The 26551-nt window shown below is 47.3% G+C and overlaps 1 protein-coding gene across 21 annotated transcripts in view; it reads right to left on the minus strand.

The window, feature by feature from the left end:
• AFAP1L2 (actin filament associated protein 1 like 2) overlaps positions 1-26551 on the minus strand; it is an 88097-nt gene that overhangs the window by 59773 nt on the left and 1773 nt on the right. For 5 of the 21 annotated variants that reach the window (XM_082052484.1, XM_082052481.1, XM_082052487.1 and 2 more), the window contains 7 exons: positions 23821-24870; positions 23123-23177; positions 18896-19075; positions 17547-17585; positions 16011-16093; positions 15411-15478; positions 13363-13427 (listed from right to left, as the gene is read on the minus strand). In XM_082052484.1, coding sequence (XP_081908610.1) covers positions 13363-13427; positions 15411-15478; positions 16011-16093; positions 17547-17585; positions 18896-19075; positions 23123-23177; positions 23821-23916 — 586 coding nt within the window. In that variant the 5' untranslated portion in view covers positions 23917-24870. The other 16 variants (XM_082052489.1, XM_082052488.1, XM_082052470.1 and 13 more) reach the window with 16 other exon arrangements.

Raw genomic sequence — 26551 nt, forward strand, 5'->3', positions numbered from 1 at the left:
AAGTCTCTCCCCGTCTTGGTTTGTCCACGTTGCTCTTTATTCCCATCTCAATTGGACTGATCTTCCCATCTCCAGTCCTTTCTGGCTTCAGGAAAACTCTTGGCAACCAACATCAGAAGTGTGTTTTTTCTTTCAGAAAAGCCTTCACACTTTATTTCAGATGTTATGTTTTTCATTTTCACATAATATACACTATGACTGACGTGTCAAAGCCATCATAGCCTAAATCTTCAGGTTTTATTTCTAAACTCACTATAAAGAATTGTTCCCTGCTACTGACTGAGTCATCTCCTGTAGATCAAAGCCTCTCTTGCTCAAATTGAAACAAAACAGTTTGGCATTTGACTCTTTCATCTAGAAACCAGCTCTGTCTCTGCTAAACACCAGCTCCCTTTCCATATTCAAACAGAATATATTATTTCCTTCTTGCTTTACTATAGCAGAGCAATCCTGCACATTTGTGAATAACAGACAAAAAGTGAACGTATGAATGAGAGAAGACAATTGTATCATCAAGGGCTGAAAGAAAACTTGAAATTCCAACCCAGAATCTGAGATTAGCAAACACTCTCAGGAGCACCATTTCATCGGCAGCTGAAGAGGCTTCAGCCCAGAGCATCAGAGAAGCTGAAGATGTCATGGACAGAGGGGTCTGTGCTACGGTGCAGGCTCCTCTATCTGCTCCTCAGCCCTTGCTGAGATCTCCACAGATGATTTGGCTGCATTTTCATACAGCGTGTCTCTAGTGTGGTAGAGACTCCTCATCTTTCACAGTCCAAATAATTACGTCTGGAGCAAAGGTCAGCTGTGTCTGTGCTATTAGCACCCAGAACCATTGGCATTTCTGTTCGGTGAAGGATTTGCCAGCTCTACATTCCTCCTCTATCAGAAGTCAGCTTTTGTTATGTTAAAGTTAGATTTCCTGGCATGTCAAAGGCATCTTTTATCAATTGCACCAGAAACATGGTTATGTTATCAATAAAAATTGGTAGAGCTTGTGGTAAACATAATATAAGTCTTAGATCCAGTTTGATCCTTGTGGTCAGCCCACTGACTATGCTGGAGTGACACCAGGAATGAATTTGGCCCTTCCCACCTCCTCCAAATGTGGGCCAACAGACATTCATGTTTATCAGGAAAAACGAGAACATATGCTGAAAACAGAGCATTTCCAAAAAAAACTTCAGTCCAGCATGGGAACAAAAGCAGACTGAAAAGATTTTGTAGCTAATCAGGAGTGTCAGTGTGTGGTTATCTGACCAGAATTAAACACTGTAAGAATACCTTAAAGAAAGAACTGGAGTATCTTCCAGACCTACCCACTTCTTAACAGAGACACCAAGGAGCCAACTGATGTAAGAACATGTGATCTAGAAGTGGGACACGACAGTCCATGGTTCTTATCCTGGTTTTGGAGTAACACTTGTTTCAAAGAGACACTAAACTGCCTGCGTTAGCTGCAAGGATGCTCCACTTCATTACATGCACAGCACTGATAGGACACCCTACATGTGATTTTCAAACCCTCTCACACAAGTATCATTCTGGCTGTGCTCCTGTTGGTCCCCGTGGCTTTGACATTCCTGTGGGATTTGCAGCTGAACACCACAAGAATAAAAGACTCACCATAGCTGAAATGATGGCAGCAACAAATAAATTTAAAAAAATGTACAGAAGAAAAAAAAAAAACACAAACAAACAAAAAACAATAGCGCATAACCTTAGGAGGATGTCATTATTTAAGCCAAAGAATTGAAGGAAGGCTGACGTAGCCGGTCCAAAGCACCGTGAAAGTTAAATCCCGTGCCATTTAATACAGATGTCCGGCAGGGTCACACTTGCCCGCGGTGCTGCCCCAGCACCCTGGCTGTGCCCAGGCTGGGGGCTCCAGGCGGTGGGGATGCCCGGCTGCCTGCACCCCCTTCCTGCAGCACCCCAGGCTCTCCAGCGGGGCATTGGCAAAGCTCACTGCATTCACTTCCGAGCAGTATAATAAAACTGTCATTGCTCTTTCGGTTTAAGAGCTCCAGTGAACTATCAGAATTAAAAATAAATCACCCTGTTTTGGAGAATGCTGAGCCTCCTGGGTCTAGAAAGCATTTGTTTCTCTTCTCAGCCAGACGTGGGAAATCAGCCTTTAGCATAATGTATAGGAATTTTGATTGCCACTTCGCTTCTCCTCACCCCACCAACTCCCACTTCTATTTCCAGAAATAGACACTCAAAAAGAGCATCTGTTTGAACAACCTGATCTGAAAACTAGGTTCGCTGCAGTTAACTAGTTCAGACTGCTAACAGACACGGGCGTAAAGCAACTACATTCTTGCCCAGGTCTGTTCTGCTTCATACATCACCAGTTTCTGATGGCTCAGGATAAGCCGGTCTAACACATTCACACAGACTTGATTGGTATTTTGGCAGATAGAGGTGATTAAATCAAGAGCCTGTTGAGCTGAAAGTGTGACTAGTTACCATTTTCCAAGCACTCAGATGACAGACCACATTAGTAGTGTCTCTACAGCTGTGAATCAGGATCAGAGACAGAATTACAAGCCAATATGCCAGAAATCAAGATCATAGGTTAACATAATAAATACACTTCAAGGTTGATTTACAAAACTGAGGAATTTTCCTAGAACCGGGCCTTAGAGTTTACCCGGACTCAGATATATGCCAAGCCATGCTTGTGAGTGTTGACAGGTTTCTGACATGCTTTAATCAGTTACAGGGTCTGTACAGTATTGCATTAGGACAATCAGTACCAAACAAGCCAATAATTCCTTTCAGCACCTGCAAGACAAACGAATTTTCAAGAAGTATCATCTCACTAGAGGAAAAACTTCAAAGCTCTAGTTGCAGCAAATTAAACTGACAGAGCATCTAGGCAACTAGATAATATCAGCTAGCATAGCTTGTTAGAGAAAGTTGAAAGACCCTGTGCATGGATATATGTGTATGTATCCTACAATATGACTGGAAAAGATGGGATAAAGTTGAAGCACTAATAAGAACTTGTGTTTATATAAAATAATACCATGCATAAGTCAAGAGTAAATCATTTACGAGTGTTGCTTTGCTAAATGGTTCAGTAGCTGACTTCTATTTTCTATGAGCAAGAAGAAATGCGACCTTTTGGTTTTGTATTAAGGTGAGCACATCTTCACTGCAAACGTCAGAGAGCATTTGGGTTGCTCCTTAGCCCACCCAGCCCCAGTCCTGCAGCAAGACAGATCCTTGTCAGCAGAAAAGCGACGTGCATGCTTGGTGTATGGAAGTGGGATTGTACTATTAACCCTGCAATGTTACAGTTAGTTAAATTATAGACAGAATCCCGTAACACTTGATTATGACCATCATGAGAAGTTAAACCTCACATTTCCCACAGCTTTCTCATAGACCAGCCAAAAGAGGTGTTGTGAGATGAACTGGTGGGGTGAAGGAGGCAGAGCACGCAAGAAGTTGCTCTTCAGAGACGACTTTTTCCAGAGGTCACTGGCTTTTAGAGACACCACAACTGCATGCAGGCTGAGCATCACCAAGAACCACATTCGTCTATGACTCCACTAGTCAGGAAACAAGACAGAACTAAGCGTGGAGCACAAATACCGGGGTGGGAGGAAACCAAAACCACCCAAAGAAGTCACACGCACAATTTGCTGGTGACTTTGCATGGCTCTGCGGTACTTGTGACCATCTTTCAATGAGACAGGTGAGGTTGCTGAACTCCAAAAGTGCCTGCAGCCCCAGCACTGGTTCCACTTACAGCCCCAGGCAGCAGCTGCAACATGCCCCAGATGAGGCAAGCCTCCCACACAGTGCACAAAAATGTCAGGAGAAAAAGCACGTAGCCACCGTGCTGCCCGCAGACTTGAGACCCCTGCAGCAGCAGATGACTGAGAGCCACCCGGGTCAGCATGCAGCCTGCTCTTCTGTGCCCTCAGGCTTGGGGAGATGGCTCCTGGCCCACAGGCAGTGGCCAGGATCGCCTGCCTGCCTTAGCATCACACCTCCACTCAAACCTGGTTCATATGGCTTCATGCACAACTTGTCTTAGCAAAAAGAGATAACTTCACCCACAAGCACATGCACACGTCCCTAACAGGGACCAAAAACCTGGCTGCGGTTAGATGAGATGGTGCACATCCCACCGCTCAGCCCAGCTGACTACAGCGAGGTAGAAAGATCTCAGCAGCTTTGCAGATTGAGACCAATTAGTCCGAGCAGTTCTCTTCTCCAGCAAGGCTTTATCATACTTCAGCAGCTGCCAAGCTCAGGCAATCCTATAGCAGATGTGGAACTGTACATTACAATCACAGCTATCTGTCTGATTCTATATATCCCAGGGCAATGGAGAAGTCTGAACAGTATGACAATAAAAAGAGCAGAACTTGCCACCACTCAAGATTAGAAGAAAGATTTTTAGAGGTTGCAATGAAATGCAAAATATCCTTGAAGACACCAGATTGAAATAAAGACGACAGGACATGCTCCCCAGCCAAGCAGCAGGGATGAAGTTGTTGATGGGATGGATGGGCCAGATGGCCTCCAGCTGTCACAAGCCGCTTCAGAAATCCCAGCTTGCCACATCTCTGCTTTTAAAAGCAGCCCAAATTTCACTATCACAAGTGGTGGCCACCTAACTGCTACGACCGCATCCCTGTAACCAGCAGACACCAAAGAGTATCTTTGCGTTAGTACTGATTTAGCCTCATTCACAGTGGGACCACCAGAAGTCAGAGCTGTTTGGCAGTGGGACTGACCAGACACATGCACTGGCTTATTCCACAGAAATGACAAATCAGTGGCGCTACTGGAAGGCCGTGGGGCTGCAGCTGGCTCGGTTGCATTCCTCAGCAGAAGAAATCTCCACATTTCACACACACTTGTGGAGGGACTTTCAGCTAAAGCCACTAGTGACATCGCAAAACCTTGTGCAACTCACGTTCTCTGAGAGCCAGCTCTTTCTTCCCAAGCCTTAATAATTGTCATACTTTGCAGTGATGAGATCTGCAGAGTGACTTGGGATCAGAGATTCCTTTGGAGATACCTTATCTCAGCCCACAGGAGCCGGCACACACGCTTCCCCTCGCCACCTGCCTCGGAGCACACGCAGGCTCCGGGAAGGAGATTCCCTGCCTTGCAGCAGCCCAAGACTCCCCATCTAACTCAGTCCAAGAGGGAAGGGCTCAAGCCACAACTTGAGCGTGAACTGCAAGAACGTCCTGGCTCAGACTTCCCTGTTTCAAAGCGCTGCTGCCAAAGCGTTATGCAAACTTCCTCAAAAAGCATCCCAAGTGCTTAGCTGCCCACCTCTACGCCCCAAACTCGGTGCTGACTCTGGAAAGCCTCAATGCATTAAGTATTAGAGAGACTGGGAGTCTAAAGATACATTTTTTAAATGATTCAATCCCCCAAGTTACAAAAGCAAGTGAAAAAACACATGCACACCCCTATGCTGGGGGCAGTTACTGCTCCAGATTATCTCAGGAGGAGATTCCTACACTCAGAAATAAGAAGCCCACAGGCTGAACTGCCAGCTAAGGCTTGTGGATCCTTATTTCCCAGGCTTTTTCTAAGCCTTGCACTACATTTTTATCCTAAGCAGATCCAAAAGAAAAAAAAAGAAAAAAGACATCAGAAAAATCTTTATGCAAGACAGAGCACAGTCCACCCAAGGGGGGAAAATACTGGCTTTTATTAAATTGCAAGTGGCCAAGTCCATATGTTATGTGGGAGGTTCAGTCTGATCCCATAATTCTGAGATATTTACTTCCAGACAGAGCTGTTTATAACCAAAGACAATGTTGCCATACACCAAACCATCCTCAGATGTGCTTTCTATGGAATTTTGCCCACGAAGAAGGCAATAGGTCAGTGGGGGAGAAAGAAAAAGGAAGAAAAAAAAAAAAAGTGTTTTAGTGAGTCCTGACCCTCTTCTTTTGAACTTTAGACCAAACCAGTGCAGTTCCCAGCCCTCCCCCTGCAGCACCCTGTCACACCGCAGATCCCGCGCTGCCGCAGCTGGTCCCACTGCTGCCCTGGCCATGGAAAACCAAACCTTCCCTGGCTGCAGGAATTACCACGCTCCCGCCTCCTTCAGCAACAGCTGCTCTCGTGCCCATCCTGGCCCAGCAGCTGGAAGTTTAACCACTCTCGAGGGTTTTGGCCCTGGTTGCTCTCTCCTTCAGCTGTGGCTGGAGCGGGAAGCTGGATTCAGAGCAAACGCTCAGCCCTGCAGAAGAGGCGTGAAAAGGCACAGCCGCAGCCCTGCTTCACTGCAGCTTCTCAAAGGGCCCAGCTCTTCTAGCCAGCCTTAGCAACTTGTGTTTGTTTTGGAGGCATTTTTCCTCCTAAAGCTCTGTACCCTGGATTCGAGTAGTGTTTTTTTTGGTTGTTTTTTTTTTGTTTTGTTTTTTTTTTTTTAAATCAGAATTTTAGGTGCTGGGAGATCGGTGTCTTCCTACTGAATACTTCTAAACAGATTTTTCTTTTGTGAACCTTTACAGTAATTCGTCCAGTTCACACAAGGTCTTACCATGCAGTGTAGCACAGAGCAAGAAGCTCCCAAATTTAACCCCTCTTCTCCAAATTGCAGCATAGCTCTTACCATGGAAACACCTTCTTCCAGGTACTGCCAGGGAACTTGCCGGTTCAATGACACTTCCCTATCCACCCCAAAACCAGAGCCAAATAAGCGGTTCCAGCCCAGAAACTGGCTGTGCCGGCACCTGCACCAGCAGCTCCTCGGGGCAAGGCCATGTCAGACCCATCTCTGCCCCACAGAGCTGTGCTGACAGTCTGCAGCACAGACTGGACCAGTCTGTCTTGTCTGCTGATCCGAGAGAAATGCACAAATGACTCAACTTCCAAGATGAAGTAAACAACAACACACAGGTCGTCGAACTGGCTGTGGGACTGCAGGATCCCAACCTACCTGCTGGTCTGGACCTGAGCTTCAGCCAGGCAGTTTCAGAGAGGAACACCTGTATCCTAGGTGCATGTTCTCTGCATCATCTTTAATCACAGGTGCAGCCCTGATTTTTGGTTTCCCAAGATGTCCCCCACAGTTCTGGACTCTCCAGTTGCTATTGCCTGAAGAGGCACTTCCGTGCCTTAGATGACTGGTGCCTTCCCAGAGGGTACAGCAAATTAGAGTTCACAGGAACTTTAAGAGAACAGCATCCCTAATTTCCCTGGCCCAGGCAGGATGGTTTTGTGAGGAAGGCATTGGCCACTGGTTAGGGAGCTTGGGGCTCAGGCCCTGGATTTGCCATAAGATTTTAAGGGATATGGTCAATCCTTCACGTATGCTGTACGTTGAGATGGAAACACCGCGGAGTAAGTATGCAGTTGAGAAGGTGTCCAGAATTCAGATTTAAAAGCCTGTGCTGCTTTGGTGTCTAGCCCCACAGAGCCCGGGTGACATGGGCTGCCCAGTTGCCTGCGTGCCCCCCATCCATCACCGCTGCTGGGAGCTGAAAGAACTAGCCATGCTACTAAATAAAGCAGCATTTTTGCATAGACACTCCCTGTGTTCCTGGACTGTGGGTGTTCAATGAAAGCGATCAGTGAAAACCCTTGAACAACCACCTTATTGACATGGTATCTCCGGTCCCCAGCGGTGCACAGAGCCTGCTGTGGGGAGAGGTGAAGGTGTGTGGAGGAACGGGAACAGGACTTGCCTGACATAAGTCAACACCACAAGAAAAAAGTGATGGCTTGAGCCTTGCCAAGACCACTCCAAAGGCAGATGTGCAAAGGCTCAGAGTTTTTGAGCTCTGCTGTCTCTAGGAGCAGGCTCCTGGTAATGTCAGTAGTGACACAGATGAGACACAGACCCCGGAGTGGCAGGGCTACAGGGGTGCTGCCCCCACCACCCTTCACTGTATGGATCCCTGCCCCTTACTCTCAGGAGACAGAGCAAGCACCAGTGACCATTTCGGAGGTAGCAAAAGGAGCACCCCCAGGCCTGGCAAATGCAAGCACACCTCAAGCCCCATCAAATGGGGCTGAAATCAGCATCCCTACAGCTTCATGCCCATCTGCAATGAGCCTGGCCTGGCCTGGGGAGCACTGGAGGCGCTTGTGTGCATCCAATACAGCTCAGAGCATCCTCAGGTGCCCTGTTCATGCAAGAAATGCAGCTGTGCTAGGACAGACAGAAATATTATACTGGCACAGGTGACAATGCGTAGGATGGCTTGGCAGGATGTACATGGTAGATATATAATTGAGACAGGCTGTGGTTTCAGTCATGGAAAAAGGTTTCATCTCCTGAACCCCCGCCGAGTAAATGACTCTGCCCTCCTGCTGCCTGTTCCCCATAAACTGTACCATTCTCCAAAACCAAGCAAGGTCACTCTCACATATGTGAGAGTTACTGTATATGTTACGAGGTCACACAGGACATTAATTTTCATCTGCATTTAAAAGATGGCTCAGCCCAGCAGATGAAAACTGTATTGGATTTGGTACAGGGCAGCACATTACCCTGTTTTCTCCAGTTGCAAATCACACCAAGGCAATTAGCTAAACACAACTGCTGTGCTGATTATCAGCTGAGGAGAAACCACATATCTTTGTATGAAGCCTAGATCATGTTAATATGAATCAATCAATTTCTGATACTGATTAACAAGAGTTTATGAAGGGTCTTACCAGGCCTTGCATCTTTCATTCCTGTCTCCACTTTGTGGTTTAATCCCAAGCATATCTCCTTGTATTTGCAAGACCTTGTTAAGAACACGTGCCGAAGTCCCAAACAGACCCACACCCCTATCCCCTCCCAGTTAAAACACGTTAACTAGCAAGGAAACACCTTGTCTTTCTACCAAGTCATCATTTTAATCCTTATCAACACAAAACTGTTGGCTTCTGTTAAGAAGACAACCTCTCCTCCATAGTCAAACAATGCTCGTCTCCTTAGGGGAGCACGGCAAACACCACCAATGCCCTGGGAGACCCTCAGATAACAAACACAAAGCTTGTGTCTTTGCTCAACAGAGACAGTGAAACAAGAATGCCAAACACCTTTCTTTGAAGAACTGGGCTGCAAGTCACTCCAGCTTCCATTACAGAGCTCTAACACATAAAAAATACAATAATAATCTCAGAAACCTCTCAAGGCTCACATCACTTGACATTTTAGACTCCATGCATGGGGCTGCATCACAGGGGAATGACCCATGACTGCTGTGACAAGGGGCTGGTCTGGGAGGACTTGATGGGGATGACAGATAAGTCAGGTTGCCAGCAACACACCCCTCATCAGTAGCATGGCATTGAGCACCTCTTCCCCACCAGGGTTTGGAGATGGCTGGTCACAGACCAGCCAGCCACGTCTGACAAGCCCGGGAAGCAGCAGGCAAGGAGCCATAGTGCCGCTGTAACAGGGATCACAAGATGGGTCAGTTGTACATATTTCCAGAGGCAAAAAACATGGGAAGGAGGGAAAAGAGCAGGGAACAGAGGAAGAGCAAGACAGCTCTGTCCTTGTCACTACATAGCTGTGGGTACAGTGACCACCCTAACTCACACCTGCCCTCTGCCAGTCTTCCTTTTGGGTCGGTTGCCTTTTATACTTCACACATACTTCTTGAATCACAAGGAGAAGGTGGATTTTCAAACAGCATCTTCACCAATGGTAGACACTCTTTACTGCAGCCTGGCAAAAGAAAACTCCTGCCACACATCGAGATCATCCTTCAGAGCTTTAACAGCCTAACAAGAGTCAAGAGGCAACGTCTCCCTATGCAGCTGGCCTTGCAACCCCATTTGCAGAGGCTGGGAAAGGAAACCCACTCCCAGGAGAGTTTCACAATCCCTCCTTCACTTCCCACCATGCAAGTCCAACAGCCTGAGCTCTTCCCGCTCCATGGGTGCCACCCTGCCAGCTACCAGCCCCAGGCTCACACCCCACCTGATGAGATTCCTGTGGATTCCAGGAGGGACACCGCTTGTGCGTGGCAGGTTGGAGTTCAGATTAAAGCACATCCCTGCCTGTGTTTGAAAGGAAAGAAGTGCTGTTGTTTGCTGATGATTGCAACCTTCATTTCTCAAGCAACAGGAAAGATCTTGTAGTCAAGTTCTTCTCCCCAGAACACCAGTTCATCACTCAGAGCTCTTTGAGCCCATCCATCTCCATCATTACAGGATTTCCCTGCACAAGCACTCTGCCTGGCTAGCATCAAGGATGAAGTTTCCCCATACCAGCAACAAGATATCCCCACCAGAACAGGCACATGTCCCCTGTGCTTATTAGTAACAACTTGCCTGCCTTCTCCACCTGCTCCTCAGGGCTCCCAACTCCCACACATTCTCCCCCAGCCCTTCCCTCCCCCACCTGCCACACCAGCCCCAGGTGACTCCAGCCACCCCATCATGCTGGGGACACCTCCCACCCACTAAATGAGCTATTGCCATCACCTGCAGCTGCCCTGCAGAGCTGGAGATGCCTCCTACCCTCATTAACGCACAACCGCTCCCACGCGTGCACATTCATTACCAGCAACACAAAAAGGACTGGCAAGGCTCTGCAATCAGTTGCACTTGCTATTCATTACACATGTGCAGAACACATCCCCGCTGCTCTGAGGGAGCAGTGTGCATATTTAAAAAGACAATATACAAAACATAGCTGAATCTTAATGAATCTACTGCTTTGCTACTGGAACTGAATGGAATTGTACAGACCCTGCCAGGAAAAAAAAAAAGACCACACAATGTTTGACTTGTAATATAATCTTTAACATCACTTTTACAGTATGTTACTATTGTGCTTATCAGGCCTGCAAAGTATCAATTGTAAGGAAGAAACAGATCAAAATGCAACAGACAGCACAGTGCCAGACATGTCAGAATACTAAAGTACTTGCATAGCCAAAAAAATACACAGTCCTGGCAAAAATTAACTTCACACAATACAATACCTTGACATATAAAGTCCCCGTGAAAGAAGGATTAGGGAAGAAGGGCTATTAGCTTGAAGGCATCTGCTGAGTCCTAACCAAACCTTGCCGGTTTGAAAGTAACAAGTCCAAATGTAATCAGGCAGAAACACAGGTCTAATACCAAGCTCTGTGCTTAAATGTTCAAGCTCCATAAGAAGGACAGAGTTACAAGGAGAGCCACATTTCCTCTCCACAGGTAAAATTTACTGCAGACTTATTCTGTGCTACCTAAGTGCTAGATCTGCCTACTCCAGAGGGAACTTTTACATGCTAACAGGAGCAGAAATCACAGAGTATCCACACGTCTGAGTGTCCCATGCCAAGGCACCTCACCCTGTCTCCTCCCTCCTCAGCTGGCAAGGAGAACTGAAGTCTGAGAAGTTTCCAAGAGCTGCCCACAGCACTACAGCTCTGAGACGAGCCGTTCTCAGTGATAATGACCAAATAGCATCACACAGGAAGCGCCAGAGCCATTGATTGCAGGGAAATAAATGGGCCGTGGGTGACCACCAGCCCGAGGAGATCTGCCAGAGAGAAAGCAAGGAGGCTGCTCACCTGCCCTCTCCCTAACCACCAAACCTATTTGCAGTTAGAAAACAGAACACTCAATGTCGTGTCTGCTAAGTCGGCAAGAGTGGGAAGTCCATGCAGATGGGCAATTTACGAAAAAAGACAGAACAGGCAACATGAGCCAAATTCAGTGGCTACAGAAAACGAAACAAGAGGCCGCTTTTAGGTGGCAAAAAAGGTCCCGATCCGCAGATGGTATAATATAAAACGAGATCTCCCCGCTCCTCCCTCTCTTGTTACCCAGAGCCCGGGGCAGGTACACGGGGACTTCGCATCCCCGACCGAGGCTGCTGTGCGGCAACCCGGCTGCGCTGCCCGCTCCTGCCCCGGCGCCGCCCGCCGGCAGCCGCGCTCCCGCCGCCCGGCCCCACTCGCGGGGACCGCGATCCCTGGCCCCACTGCCGGAGGTCGCCTCCCACGGGAGCTGGATCCCGTCCCCACTTGCTGGTCTCCTCCTCTCCGCAGCTGGACCCCGACCCTCGCGGGACAAACCCCCCACCCCTCGGAACTGAGCTCGACCCCACTCGCGGGGACCCCCTTCTCCGGGAGCTGACCCCGGCCCAACTCCCGGGAAACACCATCGCCTTTGGAGCTCGCCCCCAGCCCGCCGCCACCCCGCTTTCCCACGCGTGGGGACAGAAAGCCGCGGCGGCCCCGTGTCAGCGGATCTGTCACCCCCAAAGATCCTTCCCCACCAACACCACCCCGCAGGACCCGACGTCCCCCCGGCGGGAAGGGCAGCAGTCCCCGTGCGGGGCTGCCGCGGGGCACGGACACGCGTGGGGTCCTAACCCACCTTTGTATTTATCCATGGGGAGGTCCAGCGAGGGGCCGCAGCCCGCCAGCTCCCCAGGCGCTCCGGGACACAGCGCTGCCCCCGCTCCGCCACCGCTCTCCGATAGCCTCTTATTCCGGCGGCGCCGGATCCCCCGACCGGCCCGGGCCGCCCCGCCCCGCCCGCCCCGCCCCGGAGCCGCGGAGCTGGCCGGGATCGGGGCTCCAGGATGGGGAAGGGGGACCTGGCTCTGGGATGGGGATCTGGGGATCGGTCCCGCACCTTGTCCCGCACGGCGCGGACCCTCCCCATCGGTGTGGATCCCCTCGGGCTGCCGATCGCCTGGGAAAAGAGCAGGGTTGGGGTCGGTGACAGAAGGAGGGTGCCTGGGCTGCTGGGGCCCCTTGCTGCTCCCCGGCACTCTGCCCGGGGCGGGGGTGCCCTGGCTGCTCCCTGTGTTCAGGACGGTGTCTGCTCTGGCTGCAGTGGGGCTCCGGGCACATTCAGAGAAAAGCCTTGGCCATCCTGCGAGAGCTGCGTGTGTCCAGGGGGCTCCCAGGGCTATGACCCCAGGCAGGAGGCAGCCTGCAACCCACCTCCTGTCCTGCTCTGCACTGGTGGGCTGGAAAGACGGGTTCTCCGTCCACCTTCCCGCAGCAGCTGTTGTCTGTAACCTGGAGCCAGTGAGTTTGCACTCTCCAGTGGCTTCAGCGAGGCTTCCTGGTGGGAGCTGCCTCCTGGATAGAGCAGATACCACAGGAAGATGTCCCTGTCCTTGGGTTCCCATAATATTTTTCATGCCTGACTTCCAACACCACAGACAGAGCCACCATACCCAAAATGCACAAATAATAACCAACAGAGAAGTGGAGATCCAGTCTGTTCTCAATATAAGACACAGATGACAGCCTGTTCCCAAGGCCAATATTTTTGAGACACCATAGGAATTCAATGTGTCTATCAATACTGAGAACATCCAAAGTCACAATAGACAAGGTACACAGAGGAAGTTTTCTCTTGAGAATTGAAGTTAAGCCACCAACGTGAGGACAATAAAGCCATACCTGCCTGTTACACAGCCTTCTGGCAAGAGGAGAGGCAAGATCTGACCTGGATGGGCAGCTCTGCTGTTCCTGTGGAAAGAGATGAAACCATTAACTAGAAAGTCAACTGTGACCTGAAAAATAAGAAACCAGAAATCAGCTCTGCATCCTATACCAGAGCCATATGGACTGGCTGGCTGTGTGCAGACCTAGTCTTCCTTCCACTGAAGGATGAGGGTCACACCAGGGCTACATTAAAGTCACATTTTTCTGAGATTAATCCTCGTCTCACTGCCTTGACCCTCACAGAACTCACAGGCTTTGGGGTCTGGGCAAAAGGGAGCTTGTGCCTAGTTTAAGTTTTGAAGTGTGGGCAGGAAGACAGTGGTGTGGCCTGCAATGGAAGTGAACCTTTTCTTGCAGAGAGCTCTGGGAATGACAGGTGGATTCCCCAAACCACGCAACCCCTTGCACATTGACTCTGCTCTGCAAGCTGAGCTCTTGGCCACCAACCCACATTTAAAAAGCCTGGAGTAGTTAAAAACGGTAATTTCCACATGTCTGTCTGATGGTAGGGAGAGCGTTATTGTTTCTGTGAGACAGCAGGGTCATGGTGTCAGCAAGGAGAGGGCAGTTGGACAAAGCCAACAAGAGGCTCACAGAATCCGTACTTCCCAATTTTTGGACCTGTCAGCCCACAGACCATTGACATCTATGGTCCAAGGCAGCCTTGGGAAATGGTAGTGCTGTGCATGTAGAAAAACACTCCAAACCTCAGTCATATGGCCCTCCCTACATTTTCTGAAAATAGCCGTAAGCAGGTTCTTTAGGCTCACAAGGGAAGTAAGCAGCCAGGCTGGAAGGGCACTGTCCTGCCACCTATCAGATCCCTGCGTGTCCCTCCTGTCCCCCACCCTCCCAGGCTGTGCCTGACAGTGGTGACACCTCACAGAGGGTCTGTGTGTCTGGTGGAACTGGAAAGTGACTTCTGCCACATGGAAACTTTCCATATGAAAGCAAGTTTAGATAAAGGGCTACTGCCGCTCAAGGAAGCTGAAGCTGGAGCACTTCTTGTCTCTTGCCAGTACATAGCTACCTCACAAAAAGACAGCCAAGCCAAACGCCTGAACCATCAGATCCAACAAGCAGATAGCAGTCTTCAATGACTAAAGAAAAAACAGTTTAGATAAATATATCTAGGTACGTCAGAATACTTTTCTTAGAGCTCTTTCCAGCTACTTCTTGGCTCTAGCTTTCAGAATCTAGCAGGCTAGGCCCCAATCTTGCAAACTTATTGAAGTGTGCCTGTATCTTGAAGCTGGTGGGTAGTCATTCTGAACTCAGAAAGACTAATTAAGGATAATACCAGTTAAACAAACTAATTAAAGATGATTTTAAAGATCAAGACATCAGATACCCGTGATTCCTGTCTTCAGGTCCCAGAGCCTTTACATGCCCCGCTTGTCTCTTCTTTCCCCTCCCCTGCCATGATAAGGATGCTCTGGAATCCCAGGACTGCTGGTTAGGCCCGTGGCAATTGCTGGGCAGGTGACAATGGGATGAATACTAACACCAGAGGAATACAAGTTCTTCCTGTTTGTCCCCTTCCTCTTGCAGTAGGAAGTACCTAAAATACTTTGGGATATTCTTTTTCAAACAGGCTGTTGTGTTCTGGAGTTTGGGGAAATTATCCCTGAAATACTCAGAGCCTGCTTAGTGCAAGGAATTAATAACCCCACTGTTGGTGCTGGTCTAAATGTTTGCCACTATGCTCAACTAGAACAAATACTTGAGTACTGGTTTTTCTGGTGAAGCTTCTTGAAGCCAATAAAATAGCAGGCATCTACCTGTGTACCCATGTATTCCCTGCTTTTATCCTGCATATTACTAGTGATGACTCAGGTGTGACAAGCCTCGAGGGCCAAGCTCATCCTGCTCAAGATTTTTTTTATGTGGCTGACATCCTATCCTTCAGTGCAGAGTATCATACTATAGATTACATGTTTTCATGTTGTTTTCCCTGCAAACTCATGCTGTATTAAGAGACAGTCAGACCGCTAGAGAGATTATCACCTTTGGCTTTCAACCAATGTAATTCTTCTTCTCTGGCCGTAATCCTGTAATTTTAGCTCTTTTGCTTCCTATGAAACAAAGAAGGAATCAAGTATAAATTTAGAAGCCTAAACAAACTCTATAAACAATTATAATGATTGGGTAAATACCTTGTGCAGAAGCATGGTCCTGATCCTTTTATCCACTGTTGACACTAAATTATTTTCTTTTTTCTTTTTTTTCCCCCCAAGTATTGACACTGAGCAGGTGTACATTGCTTCATTAATATTATTGCTGTTACACTTAACCTTTTGCATCCGCAAAGTCTTTAATGTTTTAATATTTGTTTAAATCTTTGTTATGACTTCTCTTCAGTTGCATTTGACTTGCTTTTTCATTGGTTTAAGCATGAGTCAAAATCTGTGAAAGTTATTGACCAGACTAGTGCCTTGGTTCCAGGAAGGCACTGGGAGCCTCCCAGGGCTCAGTCAGTGAAGAAAGGACCAGAAGAAAGAGAGAGGCAGATGGGTCACTGTCTGCGATAGCATGGTTGTTGCAAGAGAGCTGCTTGGTGGAACAGGAGTGAGTACTCTGTTGGAGAACAGGACATCAGTCTTTCACCTTACAAGATCTGCAAGTATCCTGATTATGGGTGGCCCTTTTGAGGTCTTCTTGCTTCCCTGTAAAGTGCTTCATGATTCTGGCTGTAAAAGATACGATCAAATTCTCCTCCCAGCTTAGACTGGCCTTAGTTGTTCCACTGACTTCTGTTCAGCCATTTCTGACTTTCACCAATGAAAGGCAAGACAATCAGCCCTAACACAAACAAAACCAGAGCTGTTCAGCTGCTCAGCTATACAAAAGCTTCATCGCTGATACATTCCAGCAATGTTTTGGATTCTCTCAGACATTAACTGTTTTAAAAGAGCGTGGCTGGGAAGAGGGTGGCTGGAGGGAGGGGGGGATTTCCCATTGAGGACAGCAGGACCAGATGTCTTTTTGATGAGCTTCTCTTGGCTTCCCATTCTTTGACATTTCCTTTTCAGCTGTTGAGTCCAAACTGCTTCTAGACCAAATTACAGAGAGCTCTAATAGCTTGAATTGTTTTCTTTCCCCCATAGATAGAGTACCTTCTTCTGGCCGAAGTATGAGACATGCTGACCAGACAGTGTGCTCAACAGCCAGGGCATTTGTTCCTCCTAGAACCATTTCTTCCTTATACTTATTTTCCACTTCAGACCATCTCAGTGCTCCAGAGAAGCCCCTCAGTTTTCCTTCGACAGTGTTCAATACCAGTTAAAGAAGTAAAAAAGCATTCTTTCTTCCCCGTCCCTCTGAACTCCACATGGGGATGCTCAAAACATCTGACCTCAGCAGGTATCAATATTTTGGCATGTAACACAGGTGCCACAGGACCTGGCTATCAGCTTCCTAAGAGTTCTGATACAGATTTCTGATACATAACTAACCACAGTCCACGTTTTTGAGGAGACTGGATAGGAAATCGTGGCTTTCAGCTAAACACATATTAGAAGCTTCATCCAGACTTACAGATTTTACCAGTAAACCAATATTGATCAAAATCTCTCGCAGGCTGGTACAAAAAACCCTGTGTGGACTATCAAGCTGTCACTAGAGGACTTGCCTTGACAGAGCTGAACTTTTGGCACCTTTCAGCACCACTAAAACAGGCGAGAAGAAAAACTAGTTTTATCAAAATATGGGAAAACATTAATTTTTATGTCTTGCTACATTTTCATTGGGATTTTTGTTAAGTCTCCCCCATCATCACTGCAAACTGTGGTCTGATGTCAACTGTGAGCTCACAGAAAGCTATTTATTCTGGCATTTTTCCAAAAATGAGGTTTTTTCAGTCCACAGCTCTTTCATTAGGCCTAAACCACTTCTACTCGGCCAAAGTCAATAAGCAGAGCACACTTCTGTGGTCAGTGCTGCTGAAGTGGGAAAGGGAAAAGAATGAGAACCTGTGGTCCATATGTGAGAGCACCAAAAGCTGCAATTTGTTTCAGTGGAGGCTAAAACTACAGAGGAGTTCAAGTTTCCTCCCCAGCCCCTGTGTCTGCTATTAATATTAGACATTAGGGTATGTCAGACTACCTGCCAAAGTAGAAGTAACTACCAGGTAACAGATCTCACCCATGTCAGTCGAATCATCCATGTTTTTTCTTTTATTTTCTGTGAAAAGAGATTTAATTAAGAATCAAGAAGTCTGCCTCAGTAAATATCAAAAAACAGTTTCCCTTTTCCCATGTAGACCAGTGGAGCTGAGTTTCCCCTGCCTTCCAGACTATCATTAAGTATTCTGTTTAAATAGGCCAGCTTCATGCCATCTATAATGAAGTTATAGTGTATTGCTCTGTTATGAATGATGAAGCTGTTGTGTCCTACGGGGAGAAAAATCGCTGTAATCCAACTTTCCTTTTGAAAAGGCCTAATGTATCCACATGAGATCTTCTGGCAGAGACAACTGAGAGAATATAAATAGAAGCTTAAAAGAAGAAGGAGGGGAAGGGGAAAATAACTCCAACAGGGCTGAGTAGCTGAAATTCACAAGTTTAATAGGAAGATGGATGACTGAAGAGCCTGTTCTGTGACACAATCAGGACTTTATGTAGGCCTTTTTCAATTATCTGTAGCTGACAAAATATCACACAAAGGCTGTTTCACACTGCAGGCCAGGTGCCCAGAAATGGGTTTTTCGGAGCCGGGGAGCAACTGGGAGAGTCGCCCAGGGGCACAGGCCACTAGGGTCACCACCAGCTAAGATAGGCGACAGTGTGCGTCACCTCACACACAAGTGGCAGGAGCAAAGAGTGATGTGCAGTGCCTGAGGGCCCTGTACATCCAAGCCATCATCTGCCCATCCCCAGGGAGCCACAACAGACCATGTGGGGTGGGAGGCGACTGCACAAGTGCATCTAGTCCAGCTTGGACCACACTTTTCTGGACCTCTCCACAGACAGATACAGACACGTGTTCCTGCTACAGGGGGAGGTTTTTGCTAATGGGCAGTTCTCAGTACTGAAGTCATGTCATGTCAAGAGATCTTGTCCAGGAACCTGGTCAGTAGCAGTTCTGCTCACTCCCCAGCTCCTCATTGACCACCCACCAAATACTATTGTTGTTGCAGCACTTCATTCTCAGCAGAAAGCTACCACAGTTCAACCACCAAGGGAGGTTGCTTAAAATCACCTGCCCAGGGTCACACACAGCGATCACACCCTCAGGTGTGATAAGCTGCAGCTTATCATGGTGTCACACAGCAGAGGAGCAGTGGTGAGCTGGTGAGTGGCAGTGGCTTTAAGATCTCCCATGAGACCTGCAGAAGATCTTACCAAACCTCCCGAATTTAAGTGTCTTTAGTTTAAGTTTGCTCCATTCCACACAGTGAGCTAATCTGACTAAAGACATTTTAATTTAGGCTGAAAATGCCCAGAGGGGCATTGATTAGTAGATTTAGTTTAGTTAATTTTGGGTGAACTCACCTGTGCGTCCCCATGAGGAGAAGGCTAAGTTGAATGCTAGCAGCTGTAGAGGGGTTAATTCTGCTTTGACAGAACTGTGGTGAGGCAGGGCCAAGCCTGTGGGAGCAGACACGGGCTGCGAGGAGCCTGCCAGGCAAAGATAAAGCAGAGCAATGGACGTGTTCATCCATGTTGAATAATCTGATTGAGGATAGACAAGATAAGAGGAGCGGGGTTTGTGGAGAAAAGGGAGACACAGGAATGTCTCCCCTCAAGGGAGGTGATTCCAGAGGCAAGAGCAGAATGAGGGCAGCAGCAACAGACAGGGATCCTTTGGGCAGCACGAGCCCTTATGAGGCCAAGGTAGTCTCTATGGAGATGTTTTCCTGAAGGACCATTCTTGACTCCGGTCTTCAAAGAGTGTTTTACAAGTTCCTTTGAAGACCCAGGTGGCTCAGCAGTGCTGTCACCATGGGAAAGGAGCATGGGCAGAGTCCCCCATGTGCCCCCAGCCATGGTGGCTCAGGGCCCCGTGCCATCATGGCTGCCATGGTCCTTGGCGGGAGTGGGAAGGGACAGGGCTGCCCGGCAGGATGGCAGCAGCTGTGACTTCAACTGACCTGTCTATGGACTCGCACTGCTAGAGGTGTTCTCAAATTATTTAAAAACATGCTGCCGCTGAATGGCAGTGACTTCCCCCACCCCTTCCCCTATGTCAGCACTAGCGACAGGCTGGCTGCATGTCTAGGCCGATGGGCTTGCTGATAGGACTAAAAGCTCTTCATTTTTTCCTCACAGGGCCAGTTTTTCAGCTAGCTTTTCCCCTGCTCACATGGCTGATCTGTCTGTTGGTAACTCCATCACCGCTCGAACTGGCAGAACACAGGAAAATTCTCTGGAGGGTCCTCTGCTGGGATTGCTCCCAAGGGACAAAGAGCACAAACGTGCTTTTCAGGAAACCGAACAATTAGTTGTGGAAAAAACAAACCTTGACTGCCAAGAGCTCAGAGCAACATCAGAGCACCCAAACGGTGTGCTTGGGGCTGCCTGAGCACCGCGGCAGACCATTTAGATCAGGCCTGTCTAACTCATTTACACCGGGGGATGCATCCGCCTCGTCGTTGCCTTCAGAGGGCCGAATGTAATTTTAGGACTGTATAAATGTAGGAGTAGCTATTTATTTATGAGTTTGACACCCCTGATGTAGATGTTTATTGGCCTCAGCAGAAGTTTGTCTTCAATTACCTACTATTGTTTCACAAACCCGGCCAGTGAGAGGACTAAACCTTTTTTTTTTTTCTGGAAAGGGGGCAGGTAGAGCGAAAAGCAAAAGCCAAAACATGCAAATAAAACACACTTTTAAATGATTCAAAATATCAATCACTGGCTTTTCTTCTCCCACAATATCTGTGCTTTTAAATGGACCATTTCAAGGGGAATTATTTATGTAGTCACATCAATAAATCTTACTTAAGTCCTTCATATTGCAGTCCTCATTCATTTAGCTGGGACTCCTCTGTAAATGATAATTAGGGTAAGAGCTAACTGAGATACCACAGTTTGCTCCTGGCAGTCATTTAACATCCAGCATGGTATCAAGGCTGTAAAGTAGGCATTTCTCAGCAGCAGTTCATTCATTGTGAAACCTGTTCCGATTATTAGCTTGCCTTCTGTTTCACCACAAACACTTATTGTCACATAAAGTCCTCAGATCTTCTGTCGATGAATTCCTTGTGTGGGCTAAGCTGCGTTTGGTATTGTCTGCAGCATCTGACCCAAGTCCAGAAGAGTCAGCCAAGGGGCTGACTCTGTTTCCCTCTAGCATAGTCCTGAAGAGAGGGTTGGTTCTACCATCAGCTCCCCAGTACCTGGTGCTGTGGGGGCTGGGATAGCCCAAATATTGGGAAATAGATAATGGATTTACTCCCAAGAGCAGAGACCTCCAACAGCAAAGTCAGCCTCCAAGTCAGTCTGCTCCTTCCAAACCTGACTTGCCATTCGATGTTCCTTCCTTGGGCTGCCCAGGGAGACACAATTTATTTACATCCAGCCCCTTACTCTTGCCAGCTATGAAGACTGGGAATTTCACTAAGAAGGGCTCTACTCTGCAGAGACTTGTCTTCTCCAGACTTATGTCCAAAGAATATTGCCCCAATTTTAGCAAAGACACCAAGGCACAGGTGTCTAGCAGAGGCTCTACCCTGTCTTTGGTTCTGGACACCAATCTAGTGCAGACTGTACAGGTCTTGGAGCTCAACCCTTTCTCCCTCCACCCCAACACCCATACAATTATACCCTTCTTAATTGACTACTTAGGTGTGATGGTACTGCTGGGCTTGAAGGAACTACAGGAAGGCCACCACCTACCCGCTCTGCCATGGACTCGAGACTGTGATTTCGATTTGCACACAGAAAGTGTGCAAAATCCCTAGCAGTTTAATGTGTTCGGCTCTAACTCTTTCTTCGGACTCCATCATCCACTTGTGCCCACTCCAATTTTCATGCCAACACAACTGCTTTGTGAGGCCACTGCTTAAATCAAAGCAGGGAACTGACTCCATTTCAAAAGACGACGACGGGAAATAAAAAAACAAAACAAAACAAAAAAACCCCAACTCTATGCAACAAAATATAAAGTAAAAAATGTTTTCTTAGGCAGGATCAGTTCCCGAATGTCACTGTGAGCGACCCCACAAGCAGTCATGCTGACATATCTGATGGCAGGAAAAAGCTGTGGGGGCGTGGGAATACCTTATGCTTGCTGAACAGCCGCCCAGTGCTTTGTCTTATGAAATCACAGCCTGAGGAGAGGCTGCGCTGTGTCGTTTTCCTGCTCCCCTTCTCTTCCTTTCCCCCCCAGAACCCTTGGGCCCCCCATCACTACCAAGACTACATCCAGCCCGGGATGTACATTTTAATCTGCAGTGTGTATATAAAAGAGAGCTGGAAGCAGTGGCTGTCTGAGACCCACCTGACCTTTGGACGTACAGCAAACTTCCTGCTCCAGTGCTGCCGGCTCTTTAATCTCCCAGTCCTTAAAAAATAAAAGTGAGCCTATGTGAAAAAATGCTTTGTAATGGGAACTCCTGGAACAACTCTCCTCTCTCGCCCTCCGACTGAGCCATAGAAAACAGTAAATATCTCTCCCAAGGGTCCTTTTTTACAATAGAAAAATGGCAGGCAAAACTGAAGTTTCATTTCCCAGCCTCAGACTCAGCAGCAGACAGGCACAAAAGCTACAGAAAAATAAAAAGGGGGGAAAAAAAACCCCAACACTCTTGTTCATTCAGAGTTTGGGGAGATTTTTGGTGAGGAACAAGCTGCTTCTGACAGTAGAGCAAGTCACACTTGGGAACTGAGTTTCTCTTTTTGCAGGAGGAAGTGGTCTTGGGCTATAAACTTGACAGCAAATTAGCATTGACATTTGACTTGTTTTGATCTGAGCTATTTACAGTGGTATTATCTGTGTATTTTTGACATACTGTGAAGATTCCCATTGCCAGATGCCTTGCTATGGCTGTAGGATGCAGTGCATTCCACAGCCATTACTCAGGGGTCATAAACCTCACATTATTTGTGGGGAGGAGGGGAGCAAAGAAAAATGGTCTGACAATTAAAAAATAAAAGAAACCCTGGACTTAGATTTCACTGGGCTTGCGTATTTAACTGTAGGGAAATTAAAAATGGGCTTAGGCTGGCTGGCACTGTCTCACTGCGTAGGGGAAGATTGACAGCTATGATATTCCCCACTGCTCTGGGCTGGGGAAGGCTGTAATGGGACAACTTCTCCTTAGTCCCTAACCCGGTGGAGATGCCCAGGGAGGCTACAGCAGACAGATGCCCAGGGACCACCTACCATGGAAGCACTTGGGGGCTGCATGCGGGGAGTCGGGTCCTGCCCTGCAGAGCAGTGAGGAAACATCACCCTGACCTCTGGTTGTCCAGTGGAAAGCAAAACGAGCAGCGCAAAACTTTTTGCACAAAAGTCTGTCTTAGACTCTATGTTTGCCTTTCAGGCAAAGAAGCAGACATTTAAAAATGTCCCTGTGTCTTCCTAACTCTTCTCTGGCTCAGGTTTGCCCCGCACTTCCCATCGGTGGCCTGCACAGCACCAGGTGCTGCCAGCTGAGTTTTGCTCACAAGAGGCTACAGTTTCCTAAAAAAAATGAGGTTTCTCAGTGCTGGTCCTAAAAAAACAATAACAAAAAAAAGAGAATAGAAAATGGGTTACTATGCCCTTGTTCATACCTGGTCTGACAGCTCTGAGGGCTGTGAAGTGGCCGGGCAGGAAATGTCTACAAACCTGGAGGAAACAGAAAAATGAGGGATACTGGAACACATGCGCCGATCTGCTGAAGTCCATGGGCCTACATTGCTGTGGAAAATTGCCCATTAAATGTTCAAAGCAAGGGTCATCTCTACCCCATACGTACAAATCGTTCAGTTCAGAATTAGAGCTATTCCAGTTAGGCATTGCAGCAATACAGACAACAAAACCCCCTACATTTACACAGTTTTACTTTGCTGAAGTGGTGCTTCTGCCCTTCACTGAGTCAAACTTCCAGCACTTGTAATAAATGAATCTGATTTTCTGATTTTTTATTTGATTTTGCCCAACCTATAGTAAAAATGCAATCTCTGGAGTAAGCCATCCAAAGAAAAGAAGCATCTAACTGCCACCAGGTTGCTGTGATGGATTTGTCCAGAGAACAGTTTTTCTTGTAAGAGTTCCAGCACAAATACAACACAATAAAAATCCAGGCATGGCCTTGGAAGTGAATGGGGCAGATATGAACTTTGCTAAAGGCTAACTTACTGGTGGTGTTAAATTCCCCACCTCTTGCTTTCCAAGCAGGAACCTGAGCTCCCACCTACCTCATCTGAGACTCAGTCATTAACAATACCCAACAGAGTACGTCGAAGTGAAACACTGGGGGAACCTTTACCTTCATTGTAAGAGAACCTGTGTAGAATATCAAGGCAGCGCAAGGGCAGGGATGAGTCTTAGAGGGCTGAGGAGTGGAAGAGAAGATGTGGAACATGTTCTCCGCAGGGCACAGATCTGGGTGCTGCAGGGGCTTTCTGTAGGCTCAAGGATGCTGTGCAGAACACATGCTGCATCGCTCCTGCCCCTGAACACAGGGCTGCAGCTCAGGTGATCAATGGCTGAAGGAGGATTCTTTCCCACGCCCTTTGAGATTTTTTTAGGATTGATCCCCTGTGCTATCACTTCAAATAGCAACATCACCATCCACCCCTCCCCTTTAACAAACAAGCCCAGAGGCCAATCCTAATGAGGCTCCAGGTCTCATAACCGCAGGAAGTTCATATTAACTCAGTGAAGATGTTTGGCAGGTCACCTAGAGAGCTGTGTGTGAGTAGCTTCTTTTCCAGTGGATATCTAGACACAATAATGAATGAAGTCACTTGACAATCTTTCATCTGAGGCAATGAGAGGAATTGCTACAGATTCCTCTGAGGTGCAGTTTGCTTCATTCTGCTACAGACCTGAGTGTTCTGCACATTCTGAGGTGTTTTATAGCCCTATTGCCTTGAATGGCATCGTCCCCTGTCTTCTACAACCAGACCGAGGCTGGGCAGCTGTAACTCCAGGTAATTAAGCACACACCTAACTTTAAATACAAAGACACATAAATATCTTTTCAAGTCAGGGTCTAAAATTTTAGCTGAACTTGCAAGGATAAAGAAAGGAAACCATTTAGACTGTGAACCTGTTGTAACAGCAAGACCTAGTTGACCTTGCTGATATCTCAGGTCCTTTTAAACCACAAATTGACCACACAAAATTAACACTTCTGTGTGGTTACTGTGAATACCTGTTTCTAGTGACTCAGTTACAGAAAGGCTTGTGTCTATTTTCAGACCTTTTGCCATTATTTCACTGAAGCTGTGCAACTGTTTCTCTGTCTTGCTCTGGTCATTCAAGCCTCACCTCTCCCTCTCATCCTGTTTTGTAAGAGCATTTTGATATAACTCTGCAAGATGGAAAAAAAAAAAAGAAGAAACAACATTAATCCAGTGATTAAGAATAAAGCTCCAAACTTTATTCATCAACTTGAGTACAACAGTGATGCAGATTACAGTGGCACAGGAGTGCAATATGTGCTGTTTGCAGTATGACAGTGGAAAGACTAATTGTATAGAACAGCAACCCAGCTCAACTTTTCATTATGCATACAAGCAGACTTACTGTACAGACAAGACATTGATTCACTTTTACAGAGACTCAGAAAGAGAGCTGTCTCACAGATGAATGGAAAACACAGGGACACCTCCCTAAAACGCTGGTTTGAAACATGTGGAGGGAGGAGAAAAGAAAAAACGAAATAATAAAAAATTCTATTGCCAAAATCTACTGATTTAAAGGAAAATATGCCTTTGAAAAATTAGTTTCAGTTTCCCAAGCTTTAAAAAAACAAGAAGCCCCCAACTGTAAGGCCCCCTCACAGGAAGAGTTGTCAGCAACGACCAAGCCACACTGCTAGGACAGGACTGACGCAGTAATGACACGCTGAGCTCGCTGCTGCGAGCGGACATGGCAGTAAAGGACTTTCCTGGTCTCGCCAGACGAGAAAGAGCCTGTTCCAGAGTGTGCAGATGTCAGCGAGAGGCTCCACTGACTTCAGCGGTTGTGCATCTGGGGGTGGGAAACGCTTTCTGAAAGGTGTTCAGTGACAAAAGCCCAGGCCAGTGTCCAGAGGGACCTGTCAAAGCGCCTGAGGGAGCTAGAGACTCAGCCTGGTAAGGCACTGCTGGGGTTCCCATAGCTGCTTCTGCTGCCTGAAATGCTTCACTGCCTAAAGGCTGGGAGAGAGGTCTTGCAGGCCTCAGCTTTGCAAGTCCTGGGAGCAACACTGGTATTAACTCTGGTGATCCTGTTTGCCTTCAGTCTTCTCTTTTTACCTCAAAAGAAAGACCACAATGCACATGGAAGTATTGCCTCCTCACACGGACAAGCATTTTTTAGCAAATCATTAACAGAAATCTATTTCCCTGTTAGAAGCCCTTTGGGCAACAAATAATTCATTTTGCATACAGGCAAACAACATTAATGGCCAATTACATTCCCACTTCCTGCACTGATGCTTACATTAAAATTAATAATATTCTCTCCCTGCCAAATACGAGCAACGCATTGCTCCTGCCAGCAGAGCTGTCTGACTAAAAACTCTCTATCTTTGCATTGTGATGGATTTTCTTTGCTGTTTCTTATTTTCTTAAGCACAGAAAAGGTGTGTGGGAGGAATCACAAAGCAAAACTCACCAGCCAGAGCAGTCCTGCAACCCACAGCAATAAGGGTGTTTTCACATTGAAAGAGAAAAGGTGCATTGTACTACGATCACAGTGCTCAGTAGCTCTCTCTAGCTCCTCATTACACAGCAATGGGGTAAAAACATACCACGTCTTGTCAAGACCAGCCCTTGCCTTGCATCTACCCTGAAGACTATGCTGGACTCCAGCAGGTGTGTTGACAGGGCCAAAAAGTTTGACAGGGCACAAACTGAACCATGACCTGGGGCTAACCCAATAGGAAAGGGAGGTCTGGAGCCAAGCCCCAAGCATCTCTCTGACAGGGAAAGACGACTGGCATTTCAGGACAGATTAGTTGATTTTCTTATTGCATCATCATTAGCACTGACTGGTGTTTTTTACAG

Source organism: Streptopelia decaocto (assembly GCF_964273445.1).
Source record: "Streptopelia decaocto genome assembly, chromosome: 5".
Lineage (NCBI taxonomy): Eukaryota > Metazoa > Chordata > Aves > Columbiformes > Columbidae > Streptopelia > Streptopelia decaocto.